The sequence below is a fragment of the Scleropages formosus genome, chromosome 13 (assembly GCF_900964775.1).
Source record: "Scleropages formosus chromosome 13, fSclFor1.1, whole genome shotgun sequence".
NCBI lineage: Eukaryota > Metazoa > Chordata > Actinopteri > Osteoglossiformes > Osteoglossidae > Scleropages > Scleropages formosus.
In genome coordinates this window covers 14,666,927-14,689,714 of record NC_041818.1, presented here as the reverse complement: position 1 = coordinate 14,689,714, position 22,788 = coordinate 14,666,927, and the positions used below count along the sequence as shown (strand labels likewise).

The following is a 22,788-nucleotide window of genomic DNA, read 5'->3' as shown; positions in this document are numbered from 1 at the left end:
AACTTCATGTCTTTCATGAAATACTTTTATTGTATTTAAGCTTGTCTAGCATGATTATTTCAGATGGCTTTCATGTAACACAGGAAGAGGCCAGTTTTTCTTTCTATACAAGGGATTTTTTAGCTACACAATGTAGAAAAAAAATGTGATTGAGTTTCTAAAATTAAGAATTCTGAATAGTTTCTCCCTCTGAATGTTTGCACAACCTATTATAGCAAAAATTAAGTGAAACTGCTTGCATACAATTGTTACATGTGAAATGGTCCGACTTTTCTGAAAGGAAAAAAAAAATCTGAAATGCAAACTAAATGTAATGTCTTGTATGATCTTTTCTTTCTGAAAAGAAATTAAAAAAAAAAAAAAAAAATTCTCCAGTTTTACTTTCCAAAAGGACTACTGAATAAGAGCTGTTGGCATTAATAAATTTAACATTTTCTCTCATTGTGGAGAGTTTTCTTTAATCACAAGCCTTATTATGGGATGTTATGACAACCTCGACTTGCGACGCCGGTCACGCTAACCTTACAACATACCTCAAGAGCCGGAGGAGGTCTGTCCAAACTCACTAATACATCATCTGAAACTGCTTATCCCACGTGGGGTTGCGGGGAGCCGGAGCCTAACCCTAACCCTGCAGCACAGGGCGCAAGGCTGGAGGGGGTCACACCCAGGACGGGATGCCAGTCCATCAGAAGGCACCCTAAGCAGGACTCGAACTCCAGACCCACCAGAGAGCAGGACCCAGTCAAACCTACTGTGCCACCATGTTCCCCTGTCCAAATGCTAAGTCAACATTAGTAATATTTTGATTGGGCGATTATTAGAAAAATATTTGAAATCGCATTATATAGCATGCCATGTAACATTCCTGAAGGTTGTGTCAGTTTAATGGACTTTCAACTTGGGACCAAGTGCTGAGAGCGCAGCCGCACCGAGAGACGCAACCTGTATCACCTGTATGTTACCGGTTACGAGTGCAGTAGAAGATGTCCAGCAGAGGACGCTATTGCTATACAGTTGTAGGATGGAAACACTTACCTGAACCTTCACTACACTTTTCAGACTAGTTTTCCTATTGAAGACACCCTAAATGCAACACTATCTGGAACATGCAGTGCAGGGCTGAGTGTCACTACTACCTTGCCACAAAGAGCAAGGTGTGAACCTATGCTGGTGCTGCAGTTCCCTTGAGCATGGTACTTACTCTGGCTTGCTGCCACCTGTATAGATTGATTTAGCTGATGGTTATTTACCAAAGTAATTATCATAATCCTATTTGTTGTAAAATTGAATTAGCTGTATTACATGACTGCTGTTGCATTTGCTTACTATGTAAAAACAGTATCTACTGTACTTATGCAATCTTTATCCTGAGTTGAAGAATATTTAAGCATTCAGTGCTAAAGAAATGGGAAGTGAGAATCAAAAGACCAGTCTAACACACACTACACATGAAACAATCCCTCACATTTTACAAGTGCCTGTTAGTATATAATCTCTCTACCCTGTAATTTAATCTTAAAACTGGTCAACTTCTTGGTTCCTGGACTCTTTCCTACAAAGAATACAGTTCTTCTGTCATTTTACTTTAGCAGTATATTTTAAGTACCACCTTCAAGAAGAACACTTTACTGCTGATTGCAAGGGTCACACAGCAGTTAAGGGTTTGACAGAGGTACAGAACTGCAGAGGGCCACAGCACTGCTCATATCAGTCTGCTTCTTCAGATCTCACATTTGGGCAAAACCAGGAGCCTACCTGACCTCACAGCTGACTCCTGGTGAAAGAGCCAACTGTTGTCATGAAAGGGAGATGAAGCTGAAAGGTACAGTGGACCACAACAGGTCTAAAGCGTTCAAAAGTGTGACTGTAGAGGTTCCAGATACCAAATGTCAGCCTTGAACCTGTTCCTCTGTAGGGCCTTCTTGTGCATTTAAACAGCAGGAAGCCAGCAAAGGACTGCCTGAGCCAAATCTCATCCACAGCAGTTAATTTTAACAGCTGATGCTTCAAAAGTAACAGTAACCCTCTGTAAACATTGACATTTTGCTGTACAAACCCCTGACAAACTGGCACCAGCTTTTCTGCTAACTCACTTTAAGGGATGACAGTATTTAGAAAGCTGTCATTTTTAAAACCAGGTGCAAATTCCCCCCATATTATAACAATTTGCCCAACTGAACATCCTGAAAGAATCTCTTCTATGATACAAACAGATGATTCAAAAGTGAGCCATGAACTGCTTACCTACTGGTGATTTTTGCAAGGATTAGAACCCAGTCAGTGAGATGCAGAAGATTTAACATACTTAATGCAAAGAATTCAGAAAACATGACAAATTAGGTTTGGTCTTGTAGATTTCACTTCAGTTTTATTTTTTATGATGCGGAAAGAACAATAACAAAAGTTGAGCGGAAACCCAGATGAAATTGAGTCGAGAAGCCACTTTAAGCACTTTGCTTCAACCGCACAACAACCCACATCCACAGGAACGTGTTTCTGACAAGACCGCAGTCAACTTCTGCTGCGGTCAGCTCACCCTCAAACTTTTGCCAATCAGCCTCTGACTTCGCCAGGATCTCAAAATTGAACTCTTCAATTTGAGGAGTTTCTGTGCCGCAACATGTGCAGGTTGCACGCCGGCATGCGTGTGCGCGTGCGTTTGTGTATGGGGGGGGTGGGGGGGGGGGGGTGGTTAGAAGACTAGGCACTCACAGCTTGTCATGTTTTGTGAATCTCTCCCATCTGCTCTGTTCCCCCAGTTGAGCCAGAATCCCTGGAGGCATACCCAGGTGGTCTAGGTGGCGTGTAGCTCTGGAGAATATTCTGTCGTGCGCTGCTGGGTCAGCAAGGCTTTAGTGTCATGGTGCCATGTGCCCCGGACCAACCCTGGGACAGTAGGGACCGAGCAGCAGAACTGGAAGAGGAGGCCATCTGGCTTTAAGACGTTAGAAAACTCAAACATCGGTCCCAGTCACTCGCCCTTGTGCACAGGAAAACGAGGCAACTGTACCTCACCTCCAGAAGTATAAAGGAAATCGAACCTGTTCATCCTTCGATGGCAAAAGTTTGTCACTTCTGCAACATCCTTCGGTCCAGAGATCCCTATCCACCCTCCTCTTCCTACTATAAATGTGCACGCCTGCACACCCACACACCACCTCCTCCTTTTAATGCCCTACCTACAGCATCCCAAAATTTGAGGGCTTTCAAAGGTTTTTGCATGGGACCTCTCTCTCATTTGACCGGCCCTTTAATCATCCTGTCCTCATCACTCCCTTTCTTCTGGCCAGCTCACACTTCCTAGGCAGAACATAGGGAAAAATAACCTCCCATACACACGACACACACCGCCCCCCCCCCCCCCCCCCCCAAAAAAAAATAAAAAAAATAAAAAAAATAAAAAAAAAATCAAGTTTTCAAATTCAAGGCACAATGTCTGTCTCTTTCAATACACCCATTTCTCAGTTTGTCACCACCCCACCAAGTTAAGACAGCAGCCATTCATTTCTGTATGCCCAACCCTCCACCCATGGCGCAGCTTACATCCTCTCTTGGAACGCTGTTCAGAGACATGGCTGTTCTCTGAGAGTGTGTCCACAAAGTCCAAACCAGTGAAAACGAAAACAAAACCCAAAACGTAAGAGACCAATCAGAAAAAAGTCACGTCCTGTTTCTGTGTTCAGTATTTCTGGAAAATGGAGTCATGTCCACCAGCTCTTTTTTGGCAAGCTAGTTTTAAATAAGCACTAAGTACCGATAGATAGAATAACATACACTTATGTGTGTTTAAGTAGATGCTTTGTCTTTTTTTTTCTCTCATATGAGTTGACGCATTTTGTCGATTTTGCCCATCTGTTTTAAGGTTTAAGTAAATGCAAGCAGGATCAGTGTTGCCTTAAGATCTGTCTTAGGTGTGGGCTGTAGGAGCTTGGCTGCTCCTCTAGGACACCCCATTGACCACGGGCTCGCTGGGTGTGGCTACTCCGTTGCTAGGGGAGCGCTTGGCCGGTGTGCGCTCATCTCGGCTGCTGTTCCCATTCTCCTGTAAGACAGACCGTGTCAACAGGACAGTTAGAGATCAAAATGCATCAACAAGACTGAAAAGTCTGGCTGCTGTATGCTGCATTTACACATGTACCTTGTTTTACAAATATCTGAGTTAGAAATTTTCAAAGAAACTAAAATTCACCAGTTAATTATACAAACATTTTCTTCATGGTTAGCAGTAAATGGCCTGCGTTTCTGCCATTAGATGACAGCAAAATGCACAAAGAATAGAAACTGAAATGGGACTTTGAGGGGAGGGACTCAGACCAAATTCAACCAACATATTTTTCATTATAGCTATATCTAAGACTTTTACATAAAGTACCAGGTGAAGAAAGAGGCCAGTACCTATTACACCTCAACTGGAAATTGAATGTGGCCAGATGCTGACAAACATGTTTATGTCATGAATCATTTACCTTCTCTTGCCCAGTTTTATTCCCTCAGTGGCAAAGACACACAAAGGAAGAACATGGCACTGTCTTGTATACATAGAAAGTACACTGACTGTGGATATTTTGTGTTTATGTTTTCAGTAATTTTACACAAATTTAATGTCGTGTCATGCTAATGAAGTATAAAATAAACTGCAGTCCTGTCCCAGCCTCATCCCCTTGTTTCCAGAACAGAGGACCAAGGTCCTACAGGATCAGGAACACCAAGATCCTACACTGAATGTACTGTTGATAAAAGCAGAATATTCCTAGAGCAAATTAATTCATTTTAGTTTTATCTTCAGGTACAAGTGTATTCATTCAGTTTTTATCTAGAGCAGCTTGCGATGTTAAGCTACTTATGATTTACCAATGTATATACCTGCAGTATTTTTTTTTTTTGGAAACAAAAAAAAACAGGGTGCTTTAACTTTCTACTGATGTGTAAAAAGATTATTTGTGATCATTTGTTCATACTTTGGGTTCAGGGGCAGGCTGCGTCTCCTCTTTCTGGGGAAGATTCTGTCGGCTTTGGGACTCTGCACGGGAGATGTAATCTGCCACGGTCACTGTAGTGCAAGAAGTGGTGAAAGCTTAGAGATGGATGTTGCTGTCCATTGTATCACCATCTCTTGCTCACCCAAAAAAAAAAAAAAACTCATTGTTAAATACACAGTACAGATGTTGACTCAAAACACAGGACCACTGAAGGTGACACACGGCTGACTGCTGGGGTCCCACCTGGCTGTCTGTCGCGGCTGACAGAGCCTCCTTCAGGACGGCTGCCACGGTTGCGGCGGCGGCGGCTTCGGTTACGGCGCTGAGGTTTACCATCTTCCTCTAAGAGGGAACAAACATAGAAGATCAGAGATGAATCTGTGCAGATGGTATTTAGAGAACATACTTCCTCTCTTCTGCAACTCTACCTTATTAACCCAGACTGAGCTTACAGGACCACACCCCACTGGTCAGTGTCACCTCAACTGGTCAGCTCCTCCTGGAACTGGCCTCAAAAATCAGATGTACCAAGCTTTTGCACCGCTGCAAAACTTGCACCTGTTTTTTTTCCTTGAAAAAAATAAAATTACTTAATTTCAAAGTGAAAAGAAAGCTATAATGAACTATTAAAAGTTAACTGAAAGTTTAAAAACTAGAATGTCTAGGAAAAGGTAAGACAAAATGCTTACAAGTTCATAATTTATCCCTTTGAGTGGAGAAAAATGTATACCTTAACAGCTGGTAGATAAGCTTGGTAAATCTGCCGCTGAAATTCTTGAGTGACTCATTTTGACCCAACTCTTTACATGCGCCTAATTGTGAGTCATGCTCTACCAGTGGAACCTGACCTAGGCCATTCTCACTGGCACCAGCTTGGCTGTCTGACTCAGCAGCGGCATCCATCACGCTGGGCTCCTGGTCATTACGACGACGACGGGAGCGTCTCCTGCGGTCCCCAGCTCCACCCATGCTCTCGCTGGCATCGGTATCACCACCTTGCTCACCTTCTCCCTCCAGCAGAGAATAGGGGTTACTGTCAGGGTCTCGCAGCACTGGAAAGAGAGCAATGTCAATCACTTACAGACAACTGGAATATTTTGTACTACAGTATTCCTCCAAGCACTGGAATCATTCACATCTTCCACAAAATGGTGGTATGGTGAAATTGGTTTCCACACAATTCATCATTTCAAGCTTGGCAATTTTTTTCCCCACAATAAGCACTTGTCCAAAGCAGGGCAATGAACTTGAGTATCCACCATAAGGTATGAGACAGGGTACACCCTGGGTGGAGACATTATGGAAAATCCTGTATCCATTTTCCCCAAATCACTCAGCTGAAAAGTGTACTTAAAGTTAAGTGCAAAACTGAAGAAAATATTGTGTTGTACTACTTTTTAAATTGATATTAGGCATCATTGAGGATTTCTGTATGAACTTAGAATGGTGTTGGAACAAATTGGGTTTTCTCCCCTATATATAAAAACATAAGTAATTTTTTTCTACTGACTAGAAGTTTGGTTTTCAGGAATGAACCAGGACCAATTAATGGGTGTACAGCAGTTGCGTAGGGTCTCACCAGAGCTGATAGTGTGACTGGCTGGTCGCCCCCCTAGTGTTCCTCGGCCTCGTCCAACACCAGCAGTGCTGCCACGCCCTCTCCCCCCTCGTCGAGACCCTCTTTCATCACCAGTGCTGCGAGGCTTCTGATCTCGCTCAACCACGTCCTCTGATTCAGAGGCGTTGGAGAGCTCAGAGTTTGTACCTGACCCAGACAAACAGGGTGTGACTCAGTCTCAACAATGAAATGTAAACCAACTTAACGTTTCTATATCTGTATGAACAAATCTCTGAACAAAGATTGAAGGACAGTGACAAAAGGGAGAAGACACTTGAGGGAAGAGAGGACATGACTGAGGATTGTGGGTAAACACCCTCACCATATCCGGAGTACTGACTGTTGGAGGCCCTCCGCCCACGACCTCGACCCCCATAGGTACGTGATCCGTGGATGGAGTTGCTGCTCTCATCTGTTAAGTAGCCCCGATCTCGCTCAGCGTTCCCAGGCCCGGCAGAACGGCTGGTGGGGGTGCGGAACCCCACACCAATTTGTCGTAACTGCTCGTCGATCTGCAAGCGCTCCAGACGCAGCTGCTCCACCTCCTGTCAGTCACAGTCATTGCAGGAGTGTCAGTCTCCCCACGTCATGGCAGCCTGTGCACTCCACCACCACCCAGAATACAAGGCTGCAGCCAATTTATTCACACACAGGTGACAGACAGAAAAATTCATACATGCACGTCACTTCCGAAGACAAAGTCAGCAGGTAGAACCTAAAACCAGTACTTGTCTGTGTACTACGGGAGAAGACAACCAACACCCTTTCTGTTTGACAGCCAGACATTTCCTGGAGTGTAAGCTTGCTTTGTGCAAATGTTAACATGCAGAAGTTGAAAACACCCACCCAACCCATGACAAGAGGCATCTACAGATGTGGGGTGGTGCATAACAGAGTTGTGCTGAAGCACACAGCCAGCAGTGACTTTCTGTTGCTCAAGCTGGGGTGGTGGTCACTTCGAAAAGCAACAGCTGCTCCCAGACAACAGCTGAGGCCAGTGGGGTTAGAACTTCAGGCTATTTTGGGAGGCCAAAGTCCCAGGGGCCTGTAATCCATTCCCGCCTGCTTTTTTACCCCCCGCCCCCGAGGCAGGTATGTGGGCTATTTTTAAAAGCACCTAGAGTAAGGACAAAATGAGGTGCTCTCAGCACCTTTCACCAAAGGTGGGAGGACAGGCAACGAACCAATCACAGCTGAACCCTCCTTCCTCCATGATATATGCCCCAAAAGATTCCCACCCAGTTCCAGACAATGACCCCATCAACTACTCACTGCAACAGGCTGCTCTACTGAGCTCACCATACAGCCATCTTGTAGTTATATGTCTTACCACACACACACACACCTACAAGCAGTTTCAGTATCCTGGCACAGTGCATATAGCTTTATGGGTGAATGCAGAGGGTTGTTACACAGCTATAGCAAACACCTACTATTCATTTACTATTTGCAAGTACAATAAATACCAAGCCATGTAAATAGGCAATAAGTGACAGTAATGATTAGGTAAATAGAGAACTTATGTACTAAAACTTGTTCTTACAGTATTATACTTCAGTGCCATAGCACTCACATGCTTGGGGCATTTCAGTGAAATGTTCATACAGTAGCTGCGATCACTTTTCTAATTGTACTTTGACATGTTCAGGAGATGTGTTACACCAGTATACAAGCACTGTAAACTGCTGCCCCTTGCAATGACTGACTAGAACAGGTGAACAGGCAGAGACCCACCTGCAGGTATGCCACATGGTACTCGAGCAGGGCCTGGGCATTGCTGATGTTCTCCTTTGTACCCACAAAGACAAAGGGCACCATACCCTGGGACAAATGTGGGGTAGAGGGAGGATGAGTACACAACACAGCAGTGGTTACTGCAGCAGGTTGGAGGTACTACCAGAACATATGAAACAACTCTCACAGGAGTCTGTACCTCCTGTTTACATTGTTGGAACAGGTACCCAGCAGTCCATAAATGCCCAAAAAAACTCAACATAAAGGGTGAATACACTAGATGTCTAACATTGAGCATCTTCTCCAAAATCTTAAAAAGTGAAAGCAAGGATAAAGTGCAAAGTTTGGTTACTCTTTTAAAAAGGTTTTTTAAAAACCTGACAAACAAATATGACCATTACAACGATGCAAGGGATCAAGGTTAGACTGAGCAAACAACAAACGAGACAGGTGGACACCATGAAGTGCAGCAAGGTGAGCTCTTTTACAGCAGGAAGAGGCCTCCGGCTCATGTGAAATGACTGTCCATGCACTTGGAGACCGGCAGCATGGAAACCCCACAGAAACGATGGGTGACGACACATGGTCACGCATCCTAGAAGCCAGAGAGTCAGACGGGTGCTCCATTCACCTCTTTATCACCAGCAGTGTCCTCCCTGCTGGCTGCTTGCCTGCCTACCTCCTCTCGGGGAAGCTTTTTGTCGTTGTCCCCCTCAATTCGCACCCGCACCACTCCAGATTTATCCACTATCTCCTGGATGACTTTTCCATTCTTCCCAATCACCTTCCCTAAAAGAGCAGTGAAGAAAGTTAAAGGTCATATCTGAGATACTAGGTAGCTGAAAGACATCTACTTTTGAGACCAAAAAAAACAGAACAGCTTTTAAAAACCATAGCAAACTAAGATACAAAAACAAATTTCATTCCACAACTCACCAACAAGATTCCTAGGCACCTGAAAGTAGTCCTCTTTGAACTCAAGGTACACCCTTGCCTGCTTCACTGCCTCTGGTGTCTGCAAGACACACAAACTTACTGAATGAGCTGTGAAGGGAGATACAGGTAGGTAGCTGTGACCCAGTAGGTGTAGCACTGGTTGAAATATTTTGAGAAGCACTTAAACTGAATTGCTAGAGTAAATACTCAATAGTGAAGATTCATAGAGTGCAAAAACATATGAACTGCAGTTTTTGTGGAGAGGTTCATACTAGACAAGCACTCAACTGCTCCTGCTAATATATTTAAAAAATTAAGCATTTAGCATCTTGCCATGCCTCTGGTGAAAAGTCACACAGAAGGTTGCAGCACATGCCTGCTAACTCCCCCTTACCTCACCATAGATCCTAAAAGTGCAGCTTTCCTCCTCCAACTCAATGGCAGTCACACCAGGGACCTTACGTGCCTGCTGGATATTAGCGCCATGCGAGCCAATGGCAAGACCCATCAGATCCTCCCGCACTCTTACCACCTCCTGGTAGGCTGACGCAAGCTGCTTGCTTGTCTGTGGAACAGGAAGAGGGATATTTGTTCAGGACCGCTCAAGAGGTTTACCCTATTTTCCTTTATGCTGCTATATTGTTTTTTTTTTTTTTTTTTTAAAAAAAAGGAAATTTTATTGACTTTTCACTACATCAAAAAACTACTGCTCATTACCTCATGTACACTGGAAATCAAGCATGTATATGATTAAGGGAGTGTACATGAGACACAGCCACATTTAGTCATTTAAACACCGACAGCATTTAGACATTTTTTATGTGCATTTATGTATGCCCTCAGCATGTGTAAACCTGTGAAGTACCTCCAGGTGTTTAGTGGCCTCCTCGTTGCGTGACATGAGCATGAGCTTTGTGCGGATGCTACGAAAGTGCATGTCGCTCAGCAGGGCAGCACGCTTCACCGTTGACTCGTTTGTGGACTGCAGGGAGTAGAGGAAGGACTACAGTGAAACATGCACAACATATCTTTATTATCATCTCACACCTCCAGGACTGGTACTGTGATTATTCAATGAACAACATTATTTGCTTCTTAGGAGGAACCACTGCAGGACAGGGCAAACCTCTTAGCACTGCTCATTCTAGCAGTCTGCTTTCAGTCTTACGGTGAAAGAGCAGATTGACAAGGCTCGGCACAAGGTTAAAGTAGCTTATACTGGAATGCTTACACCTCTGGTTCAGTTACATTCAGTGCCTACAGTGTGGTAATTGAATTTTACTGAATGCTAACCCTTCATACCTTGCTTACACATTGAATTTGCTCTGGCAAAGCATCGGTTGCTGCTGAATTAATGCTTTAGAGACTCACAAATAAACCTTAATAGCTTGCCCTATATACTCTAATACATCAGGTACTCTTGATTTTATAGTACTAGTGAGAAGTATGAATACACTTGCCAGAAACTACTCTCCTCTCACCTGGCATTGATAAGATGGATAAATCTGATCTGGAAATAAGCTGCCATGTCCCCTCTTCTCCAGAAACTGTCAGAGATGTAGGTCATACTTTGTGTTTCTTTTCCTTCACTTTCCTGTTTAGTCAGTCCCATAAAGTTGTGCACTCGCATTTTTCACTAGTACTCCATATGTACTCTATTGTAATATTAGCCATTTGAGTTAGTCTGGATGACTGCCTTCAGAGTATACACCAAATGTAACAAATCAGTACACTGGACTGGTTTCCGAATAAAAACAGAGGATTCATAGTTAAAAAGCAGCATTAATAAATTCAGACTTATGTCATGGAAAGCAGAGGCACAGTAGGGAAGTTGGAGCAAGTGGGCTAGAGCTTTACACTCACCAGGACAATGAGCTCATGGGTGGCAGTGTTATAAAAGATGCAGTTGGCACCAATGGCCTTCCTGAAGTCTTTGTGAATGGCATCGTTGACACAGCTGTGGACACACAGGTGTATGCATTAGAACTGTCAAATGGGAAACAGACATTCAGAGAAATACTTTCTTTGAACCAGTACCTATGAAGCAGTACCTGACTGGCCACCTAAGTTATGACAATCTTAATATAGCCTCAGTACTGAAGGTGTTGGCATAGAAAACCTGAACACCTCTACAGAGACAAAGGCAACCAAATAGCTAAATAACTTCACAATTCAGAGCAGCGTCTATGGGGCTGTTTACAGTGCTGGTGTGCAGACATATAATAGTGCCCTCTGCATTCAGCTCTACAATGGGCTTTCTGGTGTGATAGATTTGATAACATGCTGTAGCTGCTATGTTAAAGGAAACTACTTTGATTAGGGTTCAGGTAGGCAGTTGGATTTAATGCTGGTCTTGGACAGTTAGTGTATGTACAGGTTTTGACAGTTTTACAAATGGGTTAATTGTTTAAATAGTTGGAAAAACCTGTAGTATCCCTACAAGGGCAAGTTCTTTACGTGATTTAAACACCCAAATCAGTCTCTGGGTAGAAGATACGGAGCACGGTTGGACACTCACATGTCTCGGAGGTCTTCCGGGACAGCGATGGGAATTTTGTGGAAGGTACTTCGAGTTGAGGGGCTGTTGGGGTTGACAGGCCGGATTCGCTCTGATGTGACGATCTCATTGTAGGTGGCATCGCATGCAGCATATTCTATCACATAAAACTGAGCAAAAACAAAACATTAAGCGATGCAGAGAGCAATGAAACCACAGCATTTTCATGAACGTAGGTGATAAGATGTACTGTAACTCAACCTAGTGAGGTGTCCCTTCAAACAGGTTCTCTTTGCCCAGCAATAGCTAGCAGTGTGTGACAACTTTGTGAAACAAAACATTTCATTTTTACTGCAAGACCTAATAATAGTTATGACAGTAAGCATTTGAGTGAACTTTATGATTTGAGACAAGCTAAACACATTAACAAATGGTAAACATTGTTTCTCAATGCTTTATGGATCTCAGAACCATTTCAAATCATAACTTAAAGAGCCCCTTCAAAGAAGGTAAAAAGTGTTTGCATGGTCTGTCTAAAACTCATCTGAAGACAAGTGATCGTGCTTATACCTGAACGGCCAGACTTCGCACTGACAACATCACAATAACATACAAACCTCCGTGATTTGCCACCTTACCTCCCCCTTCATCATCCGAACCCGGGCCAACCACCAGCCACAGGGCTCCTGCTCATTGGCTCTGGAGTACACCTGCGCAGACACAGAGGGTTACACCTGCACAAAGTTATATTCACTAAAGGAAAAATGGTTGTTCTTGCAGACACAAATGATGAGAATTATTGCCCTTTTCTAGAACTTAAGTAGAAAAATTTAAACCTGAAAATATTTTCAACGTTTAACACCATCAGAAAGTAATTACAATTTGTTTATTGCTTCCAACAACCAAAGAAAAGTATTTTAAGACAAGCCCACTAAATGGGCCCAGAAAAACACAATGCAGGGATTAAAGCAAAGTGGTGAAAGGTACTTAATTTGACCTCAATAAGTAAAACTTGACAGCAGTATGAACAGTAAGCCGTGATTTACACATGTTGCTTTGGGTAAAAGCTTCTGTTGGGCCACTAAAATTTGTGAGGCTGGGCAGCAACAGTGTGTTATCAGCTAGAAGATGTACATCTCTAACATATGTCAACAGTAAATGGGACAACATCCTCACAGCCAGAGGACAAATGCAAAAACAGCAGCATTCATCTTTAAGACTTTGAACAGGGCACAAAAAAATGGGAGGGGGCTGGCAGAAACTTGTAGAGCCTACCTCGACCTCCTCGCCCTCACCGATCTCCTTGTGGTAGTCTTCTGGGGGTGGCAATCGCACATCGCTGAAAGGCAGCTGTCTCTCGGGCTGCCAGCTGTTTTCAGTAATGGGGGAGGGGAAGAGCACATGGTGGTCAGCTTCCTAGTCAAACCCCCATGGGGAGAACTGTCCTTTGACACCCATTTGTGAGGTCTAAAGTCATGCTAGCTAAAAATCACCTGACACATGCAGTGTATTGGAAATTTCTTGAGTCAGAGTCACGTGAGTGTAAGAACCAGAGTAAGTACTCTGAGTAGCTGACCACAAAATTTCTGGTGATCCAGTAAGATTTCCATAAAAGTAACGATTTTATCAGAATTTACTTTTGTTTAAATAAATGCATCGTAAAGATGAAGTGCCAAAAATTATGCAGTAAAGTTTTAATTTTCCCACTTAAATTTAGCAGTGTTAATTTATTTGATAAACAACCTAATCAGAGCCCTGGAACAATAATTAATAAATGCAATCCAATCTTTGTTTTCATTTGTTATTCTGTTCCATTTTATTTTCATAACTAAATGCACCTGTACCAGCTTTATAAAGCAGTTTGGTTTAATATAATTGAAAAACAGCATCATGAGTTCAAGAGAAAAACTAATTGTCACCAAAAGTCCGGTGTGAAAACACTTAAGATGCATATATACGCGCGTGTCTGAGTTGTGTACTAATGCATGAACACTACTGACCAAAGAAATTCAGGGTCCCGATAAGCATTACATTTATTAATGGCAGAAGCTTCCAACACTGCTGCAACACTTAACCCAGCAGTGTTCTGGGCTCTCTGTGTAAATACTGATTCTAACAAATTAACCTCCAGTTGCTTTGATGGAATCGCCACATAAGAGACTTATTCAGACCACACAAGGCTTTGGGTGGTTCCACTCATCCCGATTCCAGCTCCGTAATAAATTCAGAATCTTAATCCTGATGGAATATATTGAATTTTAAATCTGACTCAATTTGTATATCGAAAGCTAAAAACCTACTTGACAAAAAAGTTTGAGTATTAATTATAAAAAGAGAACACAAAGAAAAAAATTTAAAAAGCAGAGCTCAAACTCAGACATCCAGCGTATGGTGTTCTTGTTAAAACAAGCAGCCACAGCTCTAGGAACCTTGACGGAAACAAAGTGCGAGGTCTAGGATAGCCCATTCTGTTGCACTTGTGATCAAAGTACTTCTTTAAAACTGCCTCAAAATATAGAGCAGCGTAAACATTTCAAATTTAACAAGTTCTGCAATATGCTTTGGAGAAAAGTTTCTCAGCTGTACTATATTAGTCTGGTCTCACATGTATTGAGAACAAGGAGGAAAAATGTCTTCACATGAAATAAGCAAACATCCCATCATATTCTAACTAAGCCACTACATTGTGTAGATATCTTTAACTCGATCAGGATTTTTAATTAAGCGGTTATTTTAATTAGAGGGTGACAGTAGCCTTGCCCTCTGTTTTCCACCTCTGGGGACAAAGTAATGAAAGCCCAGAGAGGCTTTGCTTCCAAATTTCAGGCACACACAGTTAGTTCTTTCCTCCACTTTCAGTTTTTACCATGTTGATTTACATTTGTTCACAGGGTTAGTTCAACAGTGCACTTCACTTTGTACTACTTTTTAACCAATTCAGGTTGCATACTTCTGTGAACTGATTGTAATTACAACATTCAATGTTTGTTGTTTATACCATGGCCTGTTCAGTGAGTAGCCACAGTCATTTATTAACTTTTCCTATGTGCATAACTAACCTTAGAGAAGTTATATAAATTTCTGTTTATGAAGCAAAACTTGCCCTATGCTGAAGTCAGTGACCAATGCTCTGGTTGGAAGGACTGCCATTAACCAATTGCAACCAAAAGCACCCGGGAAACATTCAGTCTGAGACCAACTCCTTCCCCTGCGCTTTGTCATAACTGAGAAACCCATTCTAATAAGAGTATATTCGAGTAAACGGCAACGAGATGGCCTTTCGCGCAGAGCAGAGGTCTCATTAAAGTGAGATTTTGCACAAGTGGACAGCACGTCTGCAAGGGCTGTCCAGAGCACACACCACCACCCGTACAGGGGACGAGGAGACTGACTACCGGAGGGGTGGGGTCTGTGTGCAGTGACAGAAGCATCCTAGGAATGACAGCGGGCACTTTTCAGCCTCTCTACTCACATACCTCAGGGGAGTATTTTTAGGGACAACCCAAGCGACACCCTGAGCCAGGCCAATAAAGACAAGGGGGTAGAGGGACTCAACTGGGAGGCAGCGACAAAAAAAGGAGCGAGGCGGAGAAAGCCATAAAGGGCTTTGTAGCAGCTGCGACCCACCCACAGGTGCTGGGACGCAAAAGCGTTGATGACAGAAACTGATCCAGCATGGGAGTTGGAACAGGACAGTGAAGTAGTGTGAAAAACACAGGACTGTTGATTTAAAAGCTCAAGTATCCAAAAGGTACAAAATTCAGTCTTAATGTCTGCTTAATAAACTGTAAAAGTCTATGATAGAAATATTTAATGGTGCATACAAAAATTATACTTACTTGTTTTCAAAGACTATCGTGAGCGAGTCGTCGTGGACATCTTTGATGAAACCCTGAAAAAAAATGAAGTTATTACTCACAAGCACAGTTGATAAAAATTGGCTTAACTAAGCAAAACAAAAATCAGTTTCCAAAAGATTTACTGAAATGCATGAACCACATATACAGATAACAGTTGAATCTGCTCCTACATGGTATGTGTGGAAGTAACAGTAAGCATCTGCTGATACAAATTAAAAGCAAACACCAAAGTCATTGGTATAAATATAGAATACACTTAAGTTTCATTTTGTAATGATCCGCTCAGTCAACAATAGACAATTAAAGGACTCAAAATAGGTGTGGTTGCAAACACTGGTTTATGTTCACAGTGATCTTGTAACCCGGTAGCCTTGTTGGTGCTCTTTATTGAACAACCCGGCCAAGTTAACCCAAGTTAAATCGATTCAGTGATGTGTCACTATAATAATCGTATTGAGGAAGACTATTAGCACAAATGAACATGCAAGTTTTGTTAAACTATGCTTCTTTTAATACTTGTGGAATATTGACAAATTTGTACTGTAGTTCATCCAAACCACTGAGCAACTGTAAGTCCAAGGAGTGAGTCTTAATTTTCACTGACAAATTGACATGTTAAACTGATTCTTTTGCATAGTGCATTTTGCCTTAAGGGTTAGTAAAGCTTCTATTTATCTAATCTATCAAACTGTCAGATGAACTGCTCAGACTAAACTGCCAACGTAGTTCAAACAAAAACCAGCATACATAGCAAGGAGCCAGTACAACATCTGAAACCGCTTCAGTAGGTGCTGCAGTTTCAGTAGGTACAGGGCATTACTAACATTTCTAAGAATGTTAACAGGAATGAAAACGTTTGCCTGCTCTCCGTGTTGCTGCCCCAGGCAGAGGAACAATTGCGCATTATCACCACCACCGAGGGGAAATTATCTTTACTGGCATTCTCACGGGGTAATATGTGGGGAAAATGTTTAATCAGTAACATTCTCTGGATTTTGAAAATTTTGTTTCTGCAGACTAATCATTCTAGAAATGAATCATGCTCAGCCAGATGATGCATCCTGTGATTTATAGTTCTGTGGTATTAAACATCTCATTCTGTCATAAGAAATGTATATTAAGTATGCTACAGATGGCTATTTAAAGCATCTTCCAAAACTTGGAAACTGCCACACGTTTGGACGTTGCTGACTGATCAATGAAACAAATTTAGTAAACGTCTAATCTCGAGCACTTCGTTTCTGATCTGTTCTAAATATCAGAAAAAGATACACTAAAAAGATAGCCAAATGGAAACCAATCATTGTGTCCCTACCAACAATCCTGAAACTATGGTTAGGTTCTCCTGTGATTTATGCCTTTGGGGAAGCTGAACAATTATGAAAAAGACAGGTCCTGACAACAGCATGCCAGAAATAATTTTACCACTGAAAATGGTCTTCCAGAGCCTGGAAGTAGCCCTGAAGTTGTACCAGGGGTTTAATGGGCAAATACATGTCTACAGGAAAAAGACCAATTAGAATGAAAAAGTTGAAACCCATAAGGTGTGACAGACATTAAAAAGAAGAACTTGAGTGTTCAGTGTTCAAAACCCCTCCTTGGTATTGGTTCCTCATCCATAAATCCCCCGAATACCCTACCCTGCAAACAAATCTATCACATGAATGCTTGGGAGGGGGAAGGGTTGCATCCACCTCCCTGTGACACAGCCTTATTTGGGACACTGGGTGCTGTGTGTCCAGGGAAGGACAGAGTCACTAGTGCAGAAACTGGTCAGAGGAAAGGGACAGTTTTTCACTGGAATAACTGCCAGGTTTAGACTGCCCCACCCAGAGATGTATGTGCCATATTCTATTCCCTCAATAAAGACATGCGTACACGCACACACCATACATCCCATATGCTTGCATCAATCCTGTCCAATTCACATTCTCACACACTTACATCAGGCATAAACCTGTAGTGTCTCATCTGCACCCCCATAATGTGTTCCCAGATTTCAGAGCCCCCCTTCATGAATCATGTTCGAAGTTCCTCCTGAAAAAAGGGTCCATAGTAAAATTTTCTATCAGCAGCAAAAATAAGCATAAAAATATTTTTGAAAAATTGGACTATTACAAGATTACAGGTTTAAGTCCCAGGGGGAGGTTATTGTACCTTTGAAAGTATTACTTGCCTCAACAAAATATACAGTTAAAGCTATGAAGCTAGATAGATAAGTGCAAAGTCTCTAGCTTACTATAAGCTAAGTATCAGTCTCCTAGAACTTGATAAATTCACTGAGCTTTTTGTTTAAAAACAATCTTCAATTATAGGTTCATTCTATATTTAAAACCAATGTTTCAGGAAAGCAGATGACCACAGCTGGATAATACTGACAAACTCCAGCTGAGGATATCTCAGAAGTCTGCTCACATTCAGATGGATCTTAGGGACAAAAGATGTCTAGGGAGCATTAATGTTTTTATTTAACGCTAATGATGTGAAGTACATTGGGAAACAAAATAAGGCCACTGAAAGTATTTGTCAGGAGTTGAAAGAAATTATATTCCAGAATCCCACGACTCTGTTGTTCCAAAGAACAAAAAAAAAAAACCACTGAAAAACAATATCTAATTTAAAAAGGGAAAGTAGTAATTCCAGCTCATTGTCAAAGGTAACCATTAAATTTGGGATCCTTGTCATCCGATGACTATCTGGCCACCAAAGAGTGTGCAGTGACTCCATTAGCAAACTCCTAATGTCTCCTCCACATGAGAACATGTGCCCAAAACATTTCTCTGAAGTCTTTATCCAGACAACCCTGCAGCCAAACTTAGTTAAGCAAGCTGCTCTGTAACACTGATACCACCACCCTTGCTCAGCTTAGCAATGAATACCAAGTTCTCAGAAAAAGGATAAAATAAGTTGATACCTACAATTCCAATGACTGAACAAGGGGTCCTTCCTCACAGGGCTTGCAAAACTGGCTAAAAACCTCAGTAGCATGACAGCTTAGATTATGGAAATATTTTGGTTTTGAACCTCCGTAGGGATGGGACTTAGCCCTAACTGGGGGACAGCAGGTATCATATGGATTAAAAATGTAGCCTTGAACTTAAAGGATGATGGTTTTTCAGAAAAGGTGGGTTTGGACATGGGTATAAATCCTGCTCTACCGGTATGGAGTTTTACTGTTCTCCCTGCGTTTGAGTTTCCTCCAAGTGCTCTGGTTTCCTCCTATAGGGTAAAGACATATTTCAGGTCAACAGGTGACACTAAACTGCCCTCTCAGTGTGAACATATTTGTGAATGAGTGTGTGAATCCAAGGTGAACCCTCCCTCATATCCCATTCTTCCTGCATAGGAGCTGGACCACCATGACCCAGCACTAGGCAAGTGGTTACTAATAGATGGTCGGATGGAGCAATAAACACCAGACGCATTTTCTCTGGACTGAGCCAAGGAGGCTGGCCCTGCTCCTAGCTCTCCACTAAATTAAAACCCCACCATTTCTTTTCAAAAACACAATCCCTCCTGAAGGATGACCAACTGTCCCCTTTGTACAGACAGCCAGTCAAAAAACAGATGAGGTTTTCACCTCATTGTTCTGTTTACCCCCAGGCCCCAGTGATATCACTGAGAATGCAAAGGGACACAACAATTCTGACAGTGAGGATACATGTGAGGTGCTATGCTTTCAAGTTCTGCAAGATAAATGCAGCAGACAAAGCCATCGCAGTGAAAGTACCTGCTTCACACATTGCTAGTATTACAAGCAACTGCTTTGGAGGGGAGGGTCCAATGCATGGACAGCCAGCTGGTTACAGTGCAACAGACTACAAGAGTGTACATATAACACTCCTGCTCATGAATGCAAAAGAGGGGGCCCTCGACCCTTCTGGGAAACTAACACAAAGTCTTACGCCTAAGGTCCTCAGACCTCTGTAACCATCTCCTACATCAGCCTCTGCAATACAGTAAATGCTTAGCACATCTGGACTTGGAGATTAAAAGTTATTCAATGCATGACAAGCGCGGCTGTTCATCTGTGACAACGCCACCAAAACAGGTCAACAATCCTTAACTTCCATACTGTATGTCAGTACTGAGAAGCCATGCACTCACACAGCAGATCACAAATGGAAGCCCATCGGTGGGAGGTACTAGTCACTGCTCCAGTGGGAAGGTAATGGAGAAAGAATCAACAGCCCAGATTCGGGTAACTCAGGCATGTTGAGTTAACAACTGAGTTTACAAAATAGCACTACTGGAAGGGCAGAAAAACAGAGCACTACTCCAAAGCACTAGCATGTGGGTTATTTACAGGGTGCACATATCCTTAAAAATGTTTAGCACCAGAACCAAACTCCTACTGGAAGCACACCAGAAACTGAGGGTATGGCGGAAAGAGCAAAGTCGAAACCGGAACTGTTGGGACTGAAGCCGGAGCACGCAGACCCAGAAAAGACAGAAAGGCGCAGAAAAAGGAAATGTTACCCGCTTTTGTGCAGCATAGGAAGTGAGAAGAGAGGAAGAGGATTAGAGAAGTCAAACAGGAATGAAGATTAAGGGTAAAGGTACAAGTGGGGACAGCAAGGGAAGGACAGGAAAGATCACTGAAGACCGGGCGGGGGGGTGCTGGCAGAGTCAGAAGTGTTGAATGTCAGCATGAGGATCACCTGTTCCTCCCACACCTGTCTCTGCTCCTCAGCGCTGACCCAAGTGGCTGGGCCGTCACAATCGGCCCCCCGCCGTCCTCAGGCTCCAACAGGGAGCGCGTTTTTAGGACAGGAAAGAGGACCAGACAGCGACGCAGCCTACGCTACGAAGACAAGAAACCTTGTGAACATACTTCCCCTGTGTCACACTGAGGGTCACTGCCTTTTTTGAGAAAGGATGTGGGGTCTCCTGACCAGGGGGGTGTTGGGGCAAGGGGGATTTGTGGCAGGAGAAAAACATGTGTCTGTAGGAGCACAGGCCATCAGGGGACGGACGTTCAGCCATTAATATCCACTCGGCCAGTGCAAGGTCCCAGTGGCCCGAAGCACAGGGTGAGAGTCAGAGATGGGACAGCGGTACAACGCGGAGGGGATGGACAGGTGTACGAAACTTTGGTTCCCAGCCAGGCAACCTGTGAAAGGGTGCGAACGGACGTGCAGCAGGCACACATCTCCACCTGGACAAAAAAAAGTAGGGACAGGTGGACAGCAGGTGTCTCCAGGCGTTTAGTCGAAGGAGCCTCTCAAGAAGTTCAGGCTGCGCTATAACTGCTGAAAAACCGGCATCTTTCTGTCTTGTCACAAGAATAATTCTGAGGCGAAAATGACCCCCCCCCCCAACTCCCACCATGATGTCAGTGGCACGAACGCAACAAGAAAGCACGCTGATGATGCTGGGAAGTCCCTCCAGGGCCGCTCCTGCAGTGCCGAAGGGTCACCGCGGCCACCAAGTGTTTATTTTCCTCCCAAACGAAACGCAGACGGTTGCTGGCAGAGACAGAGAGCGGCGAAGGAGCGCAGAAGAAGGGGGAGGCGCCGCTAGCCGAGCGGCTAACGCGCTAGCCGCGTGCGCGAGCGCGAGCGCGAGCCGGGGGCCGCGCCGGGGATGCTGAAGCACCGGGAGGCGACAGAGAGACGGTGCGAAGGGGCGACGGTAGGCCGTGAGAAGTGTGCGCCCCTCGGCGGCTGCAGCCGTGCCCCGCCGGCCCCCGCTATCCACAACTAGCCTCCTCCTCCGCTGATTTTCTCCGGGCCTCTTCGGCATGCAACCCAATCAATCCCAAGCACAACATTCTGAGCGAACAAAACAACGAAAAAAGCCCTCAGCCCAACAACATGCACCGAGGAACCCGGGCGTCTCGCTGCCCTTTACCTTGTAGAAGGCCCCGTTGGAGCCGCGCACCTCCACCGACAGCCCCTCCATGGCGACCGTGCCGTCCCCGCCGCCGTGTCCGTCAGCAGCCGCGCCTCCGACGCCGTGCGGGTCCGGTACCGGCGGTAGCACCCCCAGCTTCGCTGGCGCGTCGCCGCTCCCCGGCCGCTTGAGGATTTCCAGTGTTTCGGATGGGAGGGAGAGGGGCAAAGGTGACGGGGTTAGGGAGCGGGGCTTCAGGATGCCGATGCCGTGTCCAGCGGTCGTCGGGTTAGCTCGAAAGCTACGCTGCGAGGTACTGCTGCTGGCGCCGTGACACGGCGGCTCCGGCCCACTTCACTCTTTAGCTTATATGAGTGATCTAGCTATTATTAGCTGGCTAATTATTATAGACTCCTTAGTCCCCCACCGCGGCTGTGGAGCTGTCAGATTATGCAATGATGCAAATGTTGTTTTTTCTTTTCTTTGCAGAAATCAGGTGGGGGGAAAAAGAGACAGACACTCTGTAAGAATGCAGCGGGTAGTAATACTGTCTGCAATTTTAAATATCATATATAGTGAAGCCTCCTCCCAAACAGCGGTTGTAGTGTAGTATCACCCGGCAACTACTGTTACTACCAGCCGTCCCCGCAAACGCACGCCGACGGAGTGAAGCTACGAGAGACTGAATGACCCCGTAAACCCCACCCACCTGCTTTATAAGACCCGCCTATATCGGTAATGCAAATTCACAATTGGTAAACGATCTCGCTTCTCAATCGCAGCGCTTCTTTCTATTGGCTGCTTCTTTGACTGGTCCATGAACATGCATGTTGCTGCACATCGGGTGTTTCTATTGGTTCGAGTCCCCATCCTTTACAAAGTTTACATACTGAACTGGTTCATTGCTGGAGTAATACTGGCCGAAGGACCCTTTAGGGGCGCTGTTGAGACTAATACAGAAAAAGAGCCATGGTCGGGGGGCACATGGCTTGTGGTTGGAGGACTGTCTTTAACTGAAGGGCAGTTAACAAAGGATGAAAAAACGAGGGATGCCCTCAATAGCAATAATATGTATATTGGTTTTTTTAATTTTTTTTGTATTCATGATTAAAACAGTGGATCAAGCTCTGCTGAAATATAGTAAAGTGTGTTCAGCCAGCCAGGAAAGTCTTCATTGCGCATTGTGCCAAGATCTGAAACTGGAGGCAACATTTCATTGATGTTTCATATCAGTTATTATTTTTTTAATGTATACCTAAGTTTGAAAGTAATTGAAGAATGGTTGCCTTAGATATTTAGTTATTTGGTCATTTATTATCTTTTATA

General features: G+C 43.9%; 1 protein-coding gene across 3 annotated transcripts; it reads right to left on the bottom strand.

Moving 5' to 3' along the window:
- Nucleotides 1-2,682: 2,682 nt before the first annotated feature.
- On the bottom strand, nt 2,683-22,506 carry fxr2 (FMR1 autosomal homolog 2). Of its 3 annotated transcripts, none has more exons than XM_018744330.2 (17): nt 21,481-22,498; nt 15,607-15,659; nt 13,043-13,136; nt 12,406-12,477; nt 11,789-11,937; nt 11,134-11,227; nt 10,136-10,252; nt 9,665-9,835; nt 9,271-9,349; nt 8,966-9,123; nt 8,335-8,421; nt 6,923-7,145; nt 6,562-6,747; nt 5,831-6,034; nt 5,226-5,324; nt 4,962-5,053; nt 2,683-4,045 (listed from the first exon to the last, which is right to left on the bottom strand). In XM_018744330.2, exons 1-17 carry the CDS (start codon nt 21,529-21,531, stop codon nt 3,944-3,946), a joined length of 2,031 nt encoding a protein of 676 aa, XP_018599846.1. In that variant the 5' UTR covers nt 21,532-22,498; the 3' UTR covers nt 2,683-3,943. The 3 variants fall into 3 exon arrangements, with proteins under 3 accessions (XP_018599846.1, XP_018599847.1, XP_018599849.1); XM_018744331.2 differs by having other exon boundaries at nt 9,014-9,123; XM_018744333.1 differs by lacking the exon at nt 2,683-4,045 and having other exon boundaries at nt 4,972-5,115; nt 21,481-22,506.
- Between the last annotated feature and the right edge of the window lie 282 nt (nt 22,507-22,788).

What these genes read in the sequence shown, in the direction of transcription:
- fxr2 (XM_018744330.2), bottom strand. Translation starts at nt 21,531, where the DNA reads ATGGAGGGGCTGTCGGTGGAGGTGCGCGGCTCCAACGGGGCCTTCTAC. An exon ending in ACGATAGTCTTTGAAAACAA is followed by an intron (nt 13,137 to 15,606) that starts GTAAGTATAATT and finishes TACTGAAAACAG; the next exon opens with CTGGCAGCCCGAGAGACAGC. An exon ending in ACACTGCTGGTGATAAAGAG is followed by an intron (nt 8,422 to 8,965) that starts GTGAATGGAGCA and finishes CATTTGTCCCAG; the next exon opens with GGTATGGTGCCCTTTGTCTT.